At 38.9% G+C, this 13829-nt stretch overlaps 1 protein-coding gene across 1 annotated transcript in view; it reads left to right on the forward strand.

Annotated features, from left to right (window-relative positions):
* Window positions 1–13829, forward strand: part of ephx2.L (epoxide hydrolase 2, cytoplasmic L homeolog) — a 48857-nt gene that overhangs the window by 22143 nt on the left and 12885 nt on the right. The window contains 8 exon segments of the mRNA NM_001093674.1: window positions 1475–1570; window positions 2547–2625; window positions 2839–2873; window positions 2997–3023; window positions 5686–5771; window positions 9620–9731; window positions 10912–10986; window positions 13246–13291. Coding sequence (NP_001087143.1) covers window positions 1475–1570; window positions 2547–2625; window positions 2839–2873; window positions 2997–3023; window positions 5686–5771; window positions 9620–9731; window positions 10912–10986; window positions 13246–13291 — 556 coding nt within the window.

Raw genomic sequence — 13829 nt, forward strand, 5'->3', positions numbered from 1 at the left:
AGAGCTCCCATTCATCTTACTTTCCAGAAGCCAACGGAAGGCTGCTGTGTATTAGATGTGACGTCAAGCACAATATGGATTCCTTTAACCTTCTGCTGCCTGAGGGTCATCAACTCACAAAAAAGACTCCCAGGGAGTAGTCATTGTGGCTATTGCTGAAAAGTTACAGAGAGGTCACTAAGAATCTCAATGTTTCTCCTAAACTGTGTATTCATACACTGTCACACATCTCTTTTTATTTAGAACATAGTGAGTCTGCACAAACAACATATTCATTGCATTCATATTTGTTTCTGTGGGACAATTGTAAGTTATGGCAAAGAAGCAATGTTTAGCCTTAGATGGGTCACATGACCAGAAAATAAAATATCCCCATAATTTACAGTAGGGGGTACATTATCCCTTACAATACATGAGTGATACTCAGAGTTCCCTGTATAACTCAGCCTGCAGCCTTGTGCCTTTATATGGTCACAGAACAACCCCTCAGTGACTTCTAATATCCTTATCATTTACAGTAGGGGGTACATTACCCCTTATAATTCATGAGTGATACTCAGAATTCCCTTTATAACTAAGCCTGCAGCCTTGTGCCTTTATATGGTCACAGAACAACCCCCTCAGTGACTTCTAATATCCTTATCATTTACAGTAGGGGGTACATTACCCCTTATAATGCATGAGTGATACTCAAAATTCCCTGTATAACTCAGCCTGCAGCCTTGTGCCTTTATATGGTCACAGAACAACCCCTCAGTGACTTCTAATATCCTTATCATTTACAGTAGGGGGCACATTATCCCTTATAATACATGAGTGATACTCAGAGTTCCCTGTATAACTCAGCCTGCAGCCTTGTGCCTTTATATGGTCACAGAACAACCCCTCAGTGACTTCTAATATCCTTATCATTTACAGTAGGGGGTACATTATCCCTTATAATACATGAGTGATACTCAGAGTTCCCTGTATAACTCAGCCTGCAGCCTTGTGCCTTTATATGGTCACAGAACAACCCTTCAGTGACTTTTAATATCCTTATCATTTATAGTATTGGGTACAGAATTCTCTATATTACTATTACTATTTTACCCCTCTGATGTTTGTCTGTCTCTTGCACTTTCTATACATATATATATATATATATATATATATATATATATATATATATATATATATATATGTATATGATGGAAAACAAAAAATGTTGCTGTCTATCCATTGACAATTTAAAGGAAAACTATTCCCCCCAAACAATGTAGATCTCTATAAATATACATTGCATAAAACAGCTCATATGTAGAACCCTGCTTCATCTAAAAAATAATTTTGTTCAAAATATACTGTATTAGTAGTATGTGCCATTGGGAATACCTAAATAGAAAACTGCAATGCTTCGTTAGCATTTGCCCCCCCTTGTGAAGGACCCCACCAATGAATGTGCCAAGTGATGCTCCTCTTTTCTTTATTTCAGCCTGGGGTGAAGCTCCATTATGTAGAGATGGGCAACGGGCCTGTTATCTGCCTGTGCCATGGCTTCCCAGAGAGCTGGTATTCCTGGAGATTTCAGGTAAGGATCTGAGCCCCCTATCTACTAACCTTCTATCCCTAGGGATATTATTAATGTAGAGTTTACCTAATTTATTAATCATTTATAATATTTGTTATGTGGATTTTCCCACAATGCAGCATTTCTGTACAGTATAAAATATATGTACTGATATATATCAGTGTAATGCATCAATAGTGCTGCAAAAATTGTTATTCTTGAGCGAAATTGATCCGTGCCAGCACAAGTTTACCCTGGTAGTGACGTGGGCATTCTCTTACATGCCCACCTTTCCCATTATTTACTAATTACTATTGTTTCCCACGTGCCTATAGAGTCGCACAGTGCTCCTGAATTCATTATTTGGTGCTAAGACAAAGCTGTATTTGGCACTACAATATTAACTGCCACTGTGGAATGGCTCCAATTCTTTCTATTTTAGAGCTTTGTGCCTAAGGCACCTTGATTTACGAAACCAGGTAACCTTGGTGAATGATGCATTTTAAAGGGATGGTTCACCTTCAAGTTAACATTTAGTATGGTATAGAATGGCCAATTCTAAGCAACTTTTCAATTGGTCTTCATTGTTTATTTTTTATTAGTTTTGAATAATTTGCCTTCTTCTTCTTCTGACACTTTCCAGCTTTCAAATGGGGGTCACTGACCCCCATCTAAAAAACAAATGCTCTGTAAGGCTACACATGTATTTCTATTGCTACTTTTTATTACTCATCTTTCTGTTCTGGCCTCTCCTATTTATATTCCAGTCTCTTATTCAAATCAATGCATGGTTGCTAGGGTCATTTGGCCCCTAGCAACCAGATGGCTGAAACTGGAGAGCTGCTGAAGAAAAAGCTAAATAGCTCAAAAACCACAAATAATAAAAAATGAAAACCAATTGCAAATTGTCTCAGCATATCACTCTCTATGTCATACTAAAAGGAAATTTAAAGGTGAAGTACTTCTTTAACACATTTTCTTTTCCCTTCCTTTGTAGATCCCAGCCCTGGCGGATGCAGGTTTCCGAGTGATTGCCTTTGATATGAAAGGATACGGTGACTCCTCTGCGCCGCATGGTGAGAGCAAATTGATGCGTGAATGCATCCGGGGTTGCACACTGCACCACCATTCATTTCTAGGAGAAAAGGTGTGACTGTGTGTGCCCAACACTCCTCTTATTTACCTCCTCTTGTTAAAATAACAATGAATATTAAGCACTTCCTCTGAAACTGATCCCAGTCGCTGGATAATTAAAGCAGTAAATTAACACATATCTCTTCTGTTTTTAGAAATTGAAGAATATTCCCAAGAGCAAATCTGCAAGGTATAAATAGATCATGTATTATTTATATCTGGGTTTGCTGGGAAGTGTAGCAACCACCATGTTATTTTATGGGAACTATCAGTTATATAAATAATTTACCACCTTTTTTTAATTTTTTTATAGGACTTGGTGTCATTTCTAGATGCGGTGGTAAGATCTGTACTTGTGCTCAATGTTGTTTTTAATGTTTATTAAACATTAGTAGTTTTGCAAGACAAACAATTCACTAACATTTTGAAAAATATATAGATGACAGAACATTCTACAAAATATCACAGTGGCCACAGATCCTGTCTGATTCCCATTGCAAGCAGCAGTCCTGTCCTGCTTTATGGCAGCTGAGATTCTAGCTATCTGTATAACAGAACATTCTGTCCCAGTGGCTGCACAGATCCTATCTGATCCCCATTGTAAGCAACAGTCCTGTCCTGCTTTATGGCAGCTGAGATTCTAGCTATATGTATAACAGAACATTCTGTCCCAGTGGCTGCACAGATCCTATCTGATCCCCATTGTAAGCAGCAGTCCTGTCCTGGTTTATGGCAGCTGAGATTCTAGCTATCTGTATAACAGAACATTCTGTCCCAGTGGCTGCACAGATCCTATCTGATCCCCATTGTAAGCAGCAGTCCTGTCCTGCTTTATGGCAGCTGAGATTCTAGCTATCTGTATAACAGAACATTCTGTCCCAGTGGCTGCACAGATCCTATCTGATCCCCATTGTAAGCAACAGTCCTGTCCTGCTTTATGGCAGCTGAGATTCTAGCTATATGTATAACAGAACATTCTGTCCCAGTGGCTGCACAGATCCTATCTGATCCCCATTGTAAGCAGCAGTCCTGTCCTGCTTTATGGCAGCTGAGATTCTAGCTATCTGTATAACAGAACATTCTGTCCCAGTGGCTGCACAGATCCTATCTGATCCCCATTGTAAGCAGCAGTCCTGTCCTGCTTTATGGCAGCTGAGATTCTAGCTATCTGTATAACAGAACATTCTGTCTCAGTGGCTGCACAGATCCTGTCTGATCCCCATTGGAAGCAGTAGTCCTGCTTTATGGCTGAGATTCTAGCTATCTGTGACTGCACAGATCTTATCTTTGTTAATATTAGAATTTGGGCCAGAATTTGTAGTGCTGTTAAATCTCTATGCTTTAAATACGCTTTGATTATTCAATGTCGGTCACATAAAGACTGAACTTCACACAGTTGGAAGCGGGCAAAAATTAAGTAGCTGCAGATAAAATCACTAACATTTGTAAGAATTCAATTTGTTGCCGGGAATCCTTAACTGTGTGAAATTCTGTATAAATTATGAATTTTTCCTCCAGGCTTTAGAGCGGCACATGCTTTCTCCAATCCATATTTAATCAGCGTCCCACTGTTGCGCTTACTGCAAATGTACCAATAGGACGGCCTATTCCCCTGCTGCTGCCATGCTGCTTATCCTTCCCCTTTAAGGAACAAGCCCTAGATTTTTCTAACTGGAATAGGAAGTGCAATTCAACCATAGTATCAGATTGGATGTTTATTTTCTAACTTCAATATGGGATCTAAATGAACAAATATTGTTTGAATTAGTCGTTCTCTTTATTTTCTCATGAGCAGAGAGGATGCACCTTATTGTCTCTGATTGTGAGAAGGAGCTGCCATATTGAATTTAATTTTTATTTGCTGCATGTCGGTGCCCTGAGTAGCACTGCTGCCTTGAAATTCAGAGATTCAGAAATTGGATTCCAGCCAGGACACTATCTGCAGGACGTTTGTATATTTTGCCCATGTTAGTAGGTACCCCGGTTTTCTCCCACACCCTAAATATATACAGGCAGGTTAACTGGCTCCTGATCACTCCCTAACACAATAATGTATTGTGTGCCAAAATAAATGCACTCCAAAAGAGCCCTAAGCCACACTCTGAAAAGACTGGACACAATTGCAATGGATGCAACTCAGAGAGCAGCCACAACTACCCTGGGATTATGGGAAAATCTTGCTTTAGTTATCAAACATAGTTTGTACAGTACATATATCTCCGCTCTGAAATACTGTCACTGTTTAGTAAACCTGAGTGGGCTTTACAATCAAACAAGGCAGATAGTTGGGGAATGTAAATAAAGGATCTGAGGCTTTTCTTGTATATAAAATGCTTCTGTTATTTATTAAAATCAGAATGCCAAAAAGTCGAAAAAGTTTAGTCTTTATTTATTATAAAATCCAAATTTTTAGTGGAAAAATACTCAAATGTTTTGAGATTTATTATACCCCAGGATACAAAAAGTCTGAATCTGAAAATCCGCCATCTCAGACCTGCTGAGGGTGTAAATAAGTCAATGGGAGAAGTCATTATCCTATTTGGAAGTTTCTGTGGTCTGTACTGGAATTAGCCTGAAAATTTGAATACTTTGGGCTTTTCGGGCAAAAATCCGAAAAATTCATACTTTCCGGGGAAAAGCCCGAACAAAAAATTGTGCAAGATATTAATAATAAATAAGGTTAAATTATGGTTCTAGTTTGGTCAAACTTTTAGTTTAAAAAAAATCTAAAAAATTCAGATTTTGATAAATAACCCCCCTAATGTCAGTCCTTGCACAAACATACCTACTCACATCATGTATAGAGCTTAGCCTTAACATTATTGCATTATGAAACATTTTGGGCTCCCATATATTCAGCAATGATGCAATATCCAAATAATCCTTCTATAAAACTACTCTGTACATGCAATGTTTCCTGGTGGTTGTCCAAATGTGGGGATTGGGCTTGCTTTTCAGGATTTAATTTCCAATTAATTCCTTTTTTTTTTTAATCATTACAGGGCATATCCCAGGCATCATTTATTGGCCATGACTGGGGTGGTGCTGTTGTGTGGAACATGGCTCTTTTCTACCCAGAAAGAGTGCGGTAAGACATGGATGCCATCATAAAACATTTACTATAGGTAACCAGTTTGTGGTCGCCTCCCTCTACCCCGAAATGCGGAAGCTCAATAGATCTCTGCGCAGCCTTGTCTGTATTAATATATTCGGCTTGGATAATGTGAGCATTGTGATTCCTTGCGATTGGGCTAAAGCTGAATCCAATTTAATGTATGCTTGTTAATAACCACATAATGTCATAAACACAAGCTCAACATTAATAGAGTTATGTAATAAAAGCCAAAAAGTGTGCCCAGGAGCAGTAAGCCATAGCAACCAATCAGCAGGTAGAATTTACTGGTCATCTGTTTCAAAGCAAACATCTTATTGGTTGTTATGGGTTACTGCTCCTGGGCAGACTTTGTGACTTTTATTACATATGGCAGTAAGAGTTTAGATGAGTTGTGAAGGACTACACATTAGAGAATTAGAAGCAGGAGCTATTTGTTGGGCCGTGTGTTTCTCTCTCTTTCTTGCTTTTTTTCAATATTTTATTTTTGCTTTTGTAGGGGATTGATAAATTTATCCCCATTTACTTACTGCCTCTCCCTAAGGATTGGACACAAAGGGGACACTTAGTCTAAGGGAAGGAGTAATTCTCAATTTCCTGGCTCACATCATGACCCCTAGCTATCCTAGGTTTGGCTGTGTTTGGCATATAAATGCCTGAGCCATGTGGGCTCAGAAGGGATTTGGACAGAGGATTCTGCCAGAGGCTTTTGCCTGAACCTCTCCTAAGTGTATTGGAGCCTCATGTGGAGTCATCATTAGTAAGGGTTAGCTAGATCCTTTAATCATTTCTCTAGGAGAGCCAGGCAGATTAAGTCTACCTATATTGAGCAGCTTTGGCTCCACCGAGGAGTGTTGGAAAGGATTAGATCCCAAGGGCATTGTTGCCTAGTCAGGGAACCAGAGACAGGCAATAGGGACTTAAATAGATCCCCCTTGGGTTTCCCATAAGAAATGTACACAAAGAAAACAGGAGAAACTCTGGGTAGACTGATACTCCCCCTCTCAAGCACTATTAGAGGGAATACTCTACAATTGGTCATTATGGGTATGTATTGACTGTTACACCATGGTTGCATTCTGTATCGTTGCTCCATTCTCCCATGTGGATATGTTCTAATAAATCGCTTTATTGTGCACTACAGTCATATACAGCTGTGCAACACCCTGCCTCTACACTGTCGAGAGGGTTCAACCCCTGGGAAGTAAGATCTCATCCAGAGCACATTATTGGAGTCAAGCTCATAGTTAGAGCAATGGTGCCACTCATTTTACTATTGGCTTATACCTTTAAAACTTTTTAGATGAGCATATTGAAAACCGAGTGAAGACTTGATTGCTGTTGGAATCAGTAGAACATATATCCATCTATATTATGCATAGGATCTGCAGGGACATCATGTACTGTAAGCCATTTATACGGGGGAAAAGTATCATTCATCAATTTCGGCTAGAATGAAAGGGATGGAGGAGCTGTAGATTTCTGGTGGAGTATGATAGCCTTTTTTGCATAATAGAGGAGTTGGGGTAGCAAAGTTTGGCACAAGTCCCAGGCCAACTCCACTTCCAGCGGGCAGTAAGTAAATGGGGATACATTTATCAACCCCAGAAGCATTGTTTGAGACGGCAAATCCAGAATACATGGTTTTAAGAGCCCACCTCTCAACACTTTGATCAGAATCTATATAGTGTAAGATACACCAGGTTCAGGAGAAAAAGGAATCTTTATCCATATGTCTTTGTATATACTGAATTCATTTTAGTACAATAAAATAAGAGGTATGGTTTCTAATTTGTGACAGATAGAGATGAGATTCCAGATTCTTTTTTTAAAAATGCTTCTAATAAAAGACCATGTTATCTTCATATCTTGCAATGCTATATTTAAACTATCCCTCAACCATATGGTCCCAAATCATACTATTATTGTTTGCTCTACTTAAAAATGGGGTACAAAAAGAGCATGAATTGGTAAAGTACCACTGGCCCTTTCATCTGGGATGAAATTGTGGTTTTCCCCACATGGTGTAAGCCAAATGAGCTGCCCAAAAAGTAAATGACATAGTCTCATATACTGGACAGTCATTGTTTAAAGGAGAATTCAACCGTTAACTAGAAAAAAAAACCATTACCCTACGTAGATCCCCCTCCCCGCAGCCTAGCTTCCCCCCGGGGAAATGCCCCTAACTTTTTACTTACCCCTTGGTGCAGATTCAGGGATCACAGTTCACGGCAGCCATCTTCTGGGTCTTCGGTAATCTGAGAATGAGACCGGCGGAGTAATAAGTTAGGGGCATTTCCCCGGGGGGCAGCTAGGCTGGGGGGGAGGATGGGGGGGTCTACATAGGGTAGGGGGGTTGAATTCTCCTTTAACTGTAATTCTTCCCCACAGTTTGTGGGTGAGTAAAGTTCTCTCCCATGAATAAAAATGTATTGAACAAAATTTTGGTTACATAGAACAAAACATATTGCACAGTACTTTATATTATTTAGGAGAAATATAAGCATTCCCAGGTAGGGGCCATGTTGGAGCCCATTGCACTAGCCAGTAACTGCAGCTTGAATGTGATTTCATATCTAAAGAAGTTGATTGTTGGAAGCACAAGTGTTAAGAGTTCCATCACAATTTTTATTGGAACTGCAGTGAGTGAGCAGAGCAGCATAAAATGCCAGTATACCCTCCTTATGGGGTTATCATAGTGTAATAACGCTAAAAACACCAATATAGAATCCACAGGCAAAGAACATCTCCTCAGCAAAATCTCAAAGAGAATATGTGGCAACAGGCTCCAATTAAAAATCCAATCAACCTAGAGATAAAAAATAGGGAACCCCAGAGCCAAAATAAACAGCCTTCGAGGTGGCCCAGTTATAGGCTTGAGAATCTTTGGAACAATGTACCTAATTAGACAACCATATTGATTATCTGGAGCAATTGAAAACACTGATAGTAAGCAGGCAATGGAAATACCAACCTACTTTCTACTAAAAGGCACTGTGGGATTCCCTGGAAAAAGTAGGGCAGTCCTTTTATTAGTTCAAAAGTCCAATGCAATATTCTCTAGGTCAAGAACCATGATGGCGGCATCTATACCTGCTTGTCTTATTTATTATTTATTTTAATGCACATATATATTTGACATTAAGCCTGCCAACATTTTCACTTTCAAGATCAAGGGTGGGCCCCCACGCTAGGTTTTTGGAAGAAACTAGTGAACGATTCCTTGATCAAACAAAAACTGGTATACAAGGCACGTGGGTGCCCTGGAAAATGTTAAGGGATCTGGGGTCTCTGGCTGGAACTAAACACTCCAGGGCCTGAACGAATACCCACACCTAGCTAGACCTCTAGAGACGGGGCTTACTAAAACTAACTGGTCTCTTTCCCTCTCTTTGTTATTCTTCCTTTCACTATTTTTATATATTTATTTATTTCCTTTCACTTTCATTATTCCTATTATTATTCCATTATTCTTCCTTTCACTATTATTTTGTTTTCCATGTAATGTTTAATTGAGAATGTTAAATAAAAACCTTTTAAAAAAAAAAAAAAAGATCAAGGATGGGTGTAGTCACCTGGTACCAATTCCATGATAAGATCATGGGTTTACATGTTATATTAAATTTGTACTTCAAAAGCTGAGATGTCCCTGTCTTGTTCAGCCTTCTCCGAGCTGTTCGATTCATGAATAGGTGTCACTCTCACGATAGATCCAATGCAGATCGACAGACACCTTAATTCAGAATACTGGCTGTGGAGTCTCATGATTTCAATATCTCTTAGCGAACAACATATGAAAAGTGACCCTTATTTTACTTATATAGGGCAGTGGCATCCCTGAATACCCCTTTCTTTACGTCTGAGCCAGGAGTGAACGCTTTGGAAAGAATAAAAGCCAACCCAATCTTTGACTATCAGCTGTACTTCCAGGAGCCTGTAAGTATGACACAATGAAACTGGGGCTCATTCACTTAGATTTACTTAGCAAGGTTCTAATTGGCTGCTATGGGTAACTGTGCTGGTGCAGTTAATAAATTAACCCTTGTGTGTGTGTTTCCTCTATATTTAAAATAGTAAATAAAATGCCAGCATCCAAGTAAAGCTTTGGAATATATTAACCTAACCAGTAGCTTAAGTAGCTGTTCTGTATAAAACTGACCCATTCACCCCATAAACCTCTGATTGTTGGGAGAGTAGTTAGACATGAGGCTACTTATATGTATTATAGATATTAACAAATCTCACCCCAAGGCAACGTATCATAAGGCTGCCTTTTATTTGGGCAATTATTTTTGGGAGCCCCATATTTGAGTATTAGATCAGGGGGCAATATGCAGGTTCTAAAGCTACAGGTTAAACTAGATTCTACTTTATCATTGTTTCCTTGCAATAAAAAGGTCACTGCATGGAATGACACTCACATAAACCTTTCTTGGTTTAGCAATTGTGTTATGTCTTATGCGATCTTGTGTGCTCACTAGGAGCAGCAGCTATGGGAATAGTGGCAAGAAACAAAAAGTAAGATCTCTCCCAACTAATTTACCCAAATATCCCAGCAAGGAGTCCATTGTGACCATTGAATTCAAACAAATCATTTCAATTATTTTTAAATGAAATGCAAAGAATTCAGACTTTTGCCAGCTTCCATATTCCAACAGGCTTTGCTTTTATTCACTTTGCAAACAAAAGGGGGTTATTTATCAAAGGTTGAGTTTGTGCGTTTTTTCTACCTAGAATAAACTTACAACTCAAATGTTTTCTATTTCAGTGAAATTGGGGGGGGAACTCAAGTATTCAAATCAATCGATTTTTCAAGCGAAAACCACTGAAAAAGCTCCTGATGGCTCAATCATCTTCAAATGATTCAAGGGACCTCTGCCATTGACTTCAACATGACCTCGACAGGTTTTAGCACGAGTATTTTCGGATTTGAGCTATTACCAGCTTTGGGGCATGATAAATCTCGAAAAATTCAAGTTTTTTTAAACCTGTCTTTACCCTTGAAAAACTCAAATTATTTCGAGAAAACACAACTTGACCTTTGATAAATCTGCTCCTAAAAAAGGCTGAACCAATGGATCAGGGGGTAAAATATAACTTTATTTTCCCTCCCCAGGGTGTCGCTGAGGCAGAACTGGAGAAAAATTTGGAAAGGACATTCAAAGTATTTTTCCGAGGCTCGAGTGAAAAGGTAAATGGGAATTCTAGGCCATTGTCTGAACTATGTTTTCTTAACTGGGCATCTGTTTAGATTATCTTTTTCAAGACCTCCTATTGTAATCTTTTACTAAAACAATGGTTAAAAACTGTGGGACTACCCCTCTTAGATAATTCAATGGGGGGCCCATGAAAAAAACAGTTAGGATTAAGGTCCCCATAGACGCAAAGATTTTTCTTGCCGAACAACCGATTTTAGCGAAGTCCAAGCAATCCTTCTAAATTATTGTGCGGTTAGTGGGATTTGAACGATCGTACGTCTTACGATTTTTAAGCCGACATCTGTCAGGAAATTGATCGGCCAGGTTAAAAAATCTTTATCGGCCCCAGTGCAATGTATCTATGTTTGCAGGGACAAGCAGGCAGCTCCCCTTTGTTTTCCTGCCAAAATGGTCTTTTTAGTTAATGGACAATTCATACGATCGTTTCGAGATAATCGTGGTGTCACAATGACGATAGGATCTTTTAAAAATCTTTACATCTATGGCCAGCTTTAGATATGGAAAGAATGCCTATTTGGTGCCCAAAAAGCCATAAAATATGAATTGCTGTAAACTGACTCAGTAAGTGATTGTCTAATGTATATTCATTTCTATTTTTTAGCTGTTTCTGAGATATATTAGATATTTAATACCGGGCTTTCAGCTCAACAGTTGTGTATGTGTGCCTGCAAGGCAATACAGAAAAGTAATATAGGATAAGGTTTTGGGTTTATATTACCCCGGGTCATTTTGTGTGAGCTTTGGGGTCCCTGCTCAGTGAAAAATTGTCTCCCTGGGGAGAAGACTTACAGTCTAAAAAATGAAATGGAAGTGGAAAGTTAAGAATAGAGCATAAGGGTATTGGGGAAAATACATGGAAAGTGGGAAATAAAGAATAGAGCATAAGGTATTGGGGAACAAACACATGGAAAGTAGAAACTGAAGAATAAAGCTCAAGGGTATTGGGGAGAAAATACAGGGGTCCCATCTAAAAATAATATATGTAGGCTTGCAGGTCTGGACTGAGAATTAAAGTAGGCCCTGGCATTTCAGGTACACAGAGACCCAAACAGCCCCCACCAGCCCACTGAATATTGACATTCTATGGCACCTTATAGCAACCGCTCTGGCATTTGCCAGAACCCACAGATTGCCAGTCCGGGCCTGTAGGCTTGGCAAAGGAATACATCATAGGGAAAGGGCAAAAGGGTGAGAGAAGGGGCAGGAAAAACATCAGTGGGGTTATAGGGAAATACAGGAAGAGGTAGCTAAAGTTGGCAAGAGACAGTTTATAAATAATTTGTACAATCTTTTCTATTACAATGTCAATCCCAGCTTGGTCTTCATAACTGAGACCATTCATACACAATACTAGCTCAGTTATTTTTCTTGGAGCTTTATATCTAGTTTCTGTTAAATAAGAGTTTTGGAAGAAGATATTCCACAATCCCAGGTTTGGGTCTTAGAAATGATCTGAAAGTAATATTATGGAATATATACCCTTCCATTGCCTGCAGCTTCCAAGATGCTGGACACTGAGAGGCCAAACTTAACAGCATTAAATAAATAAATGAAAATGATATACCCCAAAGGCCTAAAGATCTTCAATTAAAATTTTCACCAGTGTGTGACCTACTGCACCAAGGAATATAGCTGAAACACAAGAGGCCATGCTCATAAATTGTTTACACCTATATGAAATTAGACTCGTCTTGTCCCGAAGATTGGCCTTTCGCTATTCCATTTAGTTTCCTATGATTTAAAGATGATGGCGAAACCTTTCCGTCTGACTTTAAATTGGTGTTTTGTGCTGATGGGCGGGGAGTGTAATGGATTAGAGTAGAAAAGGAGATGAGTTACGTACTACACTTACACATCACCTCTTGCTCACCTCGACCCGCTCAGCAAAATGGTGCTAGGTTCTGAAGTTCAAGGTGTTGGTAACACTGACGTGCCACAAGGTAATTAGAGGAATTAGATATTTGGGTTGGAGCAATCAGAAGTACATTGATTCTTTTGCCTGGATGAAAGATTTAGTAGATCTAAAATTTCAGGAAAGGTTTCAAACAGAATGAAGAGGGAAACTGAACTTGTCGTTAAGTGTCAGTACTTCAATGGACACCTACATATTATTCAACCTGTGACACCTATTGTCATTGCCCAAAGTAACATTTACTAGATATATTTTTTTTGGTTGCTATCGGTTACTAGACCTTAATAAACCCATTAAACTTTTTTTTTTTTAATTTCAGGATCGACTCCCTACCACCCTAACAACAATGAATGTGCGAGAACGAGGTAAGTTTTACCAACTATTTGGAAGTCAGAGGTGCAGCCCATAGTGTGTGTGTTTATTATTGCTGTCCTTGATAAAGTAATACTTAGAAATGACTGCTAACATTACTCTCAACCGTGCACAGGAGTAAAAGCCAAAAACTACATGTGCCTGTCTTGTGTGTGCGCTTCAAGTCATGTGACTGTAGGGCAAGTCAACCCCAAAATAGAAAATTTCCTAATACCGGTAAATAGAAAACATAATTCTAAGCAACATTCCAATATGCATTTATTAAAAATGTTCAGTGCTTTTAAAGTTATTTGTAATAAAATACATATACAAATAACATAGAAAAAGTTGTAATGAATGTATATCACAATGTTGATAAAGAATTATGTTTTCTTGTATTAGGCAAAAAATTATAAATTTGGGTTGACCTTCCTTTTAAAGGGTTTCGAATTTGGTTCGGGATTCACCTGATCCTTCGGCCGAATCACTAAAAGATGGATTCAGTGCATCCTTGATTATTATGACGCACATCAATACAAAATACCCCAGGGC

Source organism: Xenopus laevis, chromosome 5L (genome assembly GCF_017654675.1).
Source record: "Xenopus laevis strain J_2021 chromosome 5L, Xenopus_laevis_v10.1, whole genome shotgun sequence".
Taxonomy (NCBI): domain Eukaryota; kingdom Metazoa; phylum Chordata; class Amphibia; order Anura; family Pipidae; genus Xenopus; species Xenopus laevis.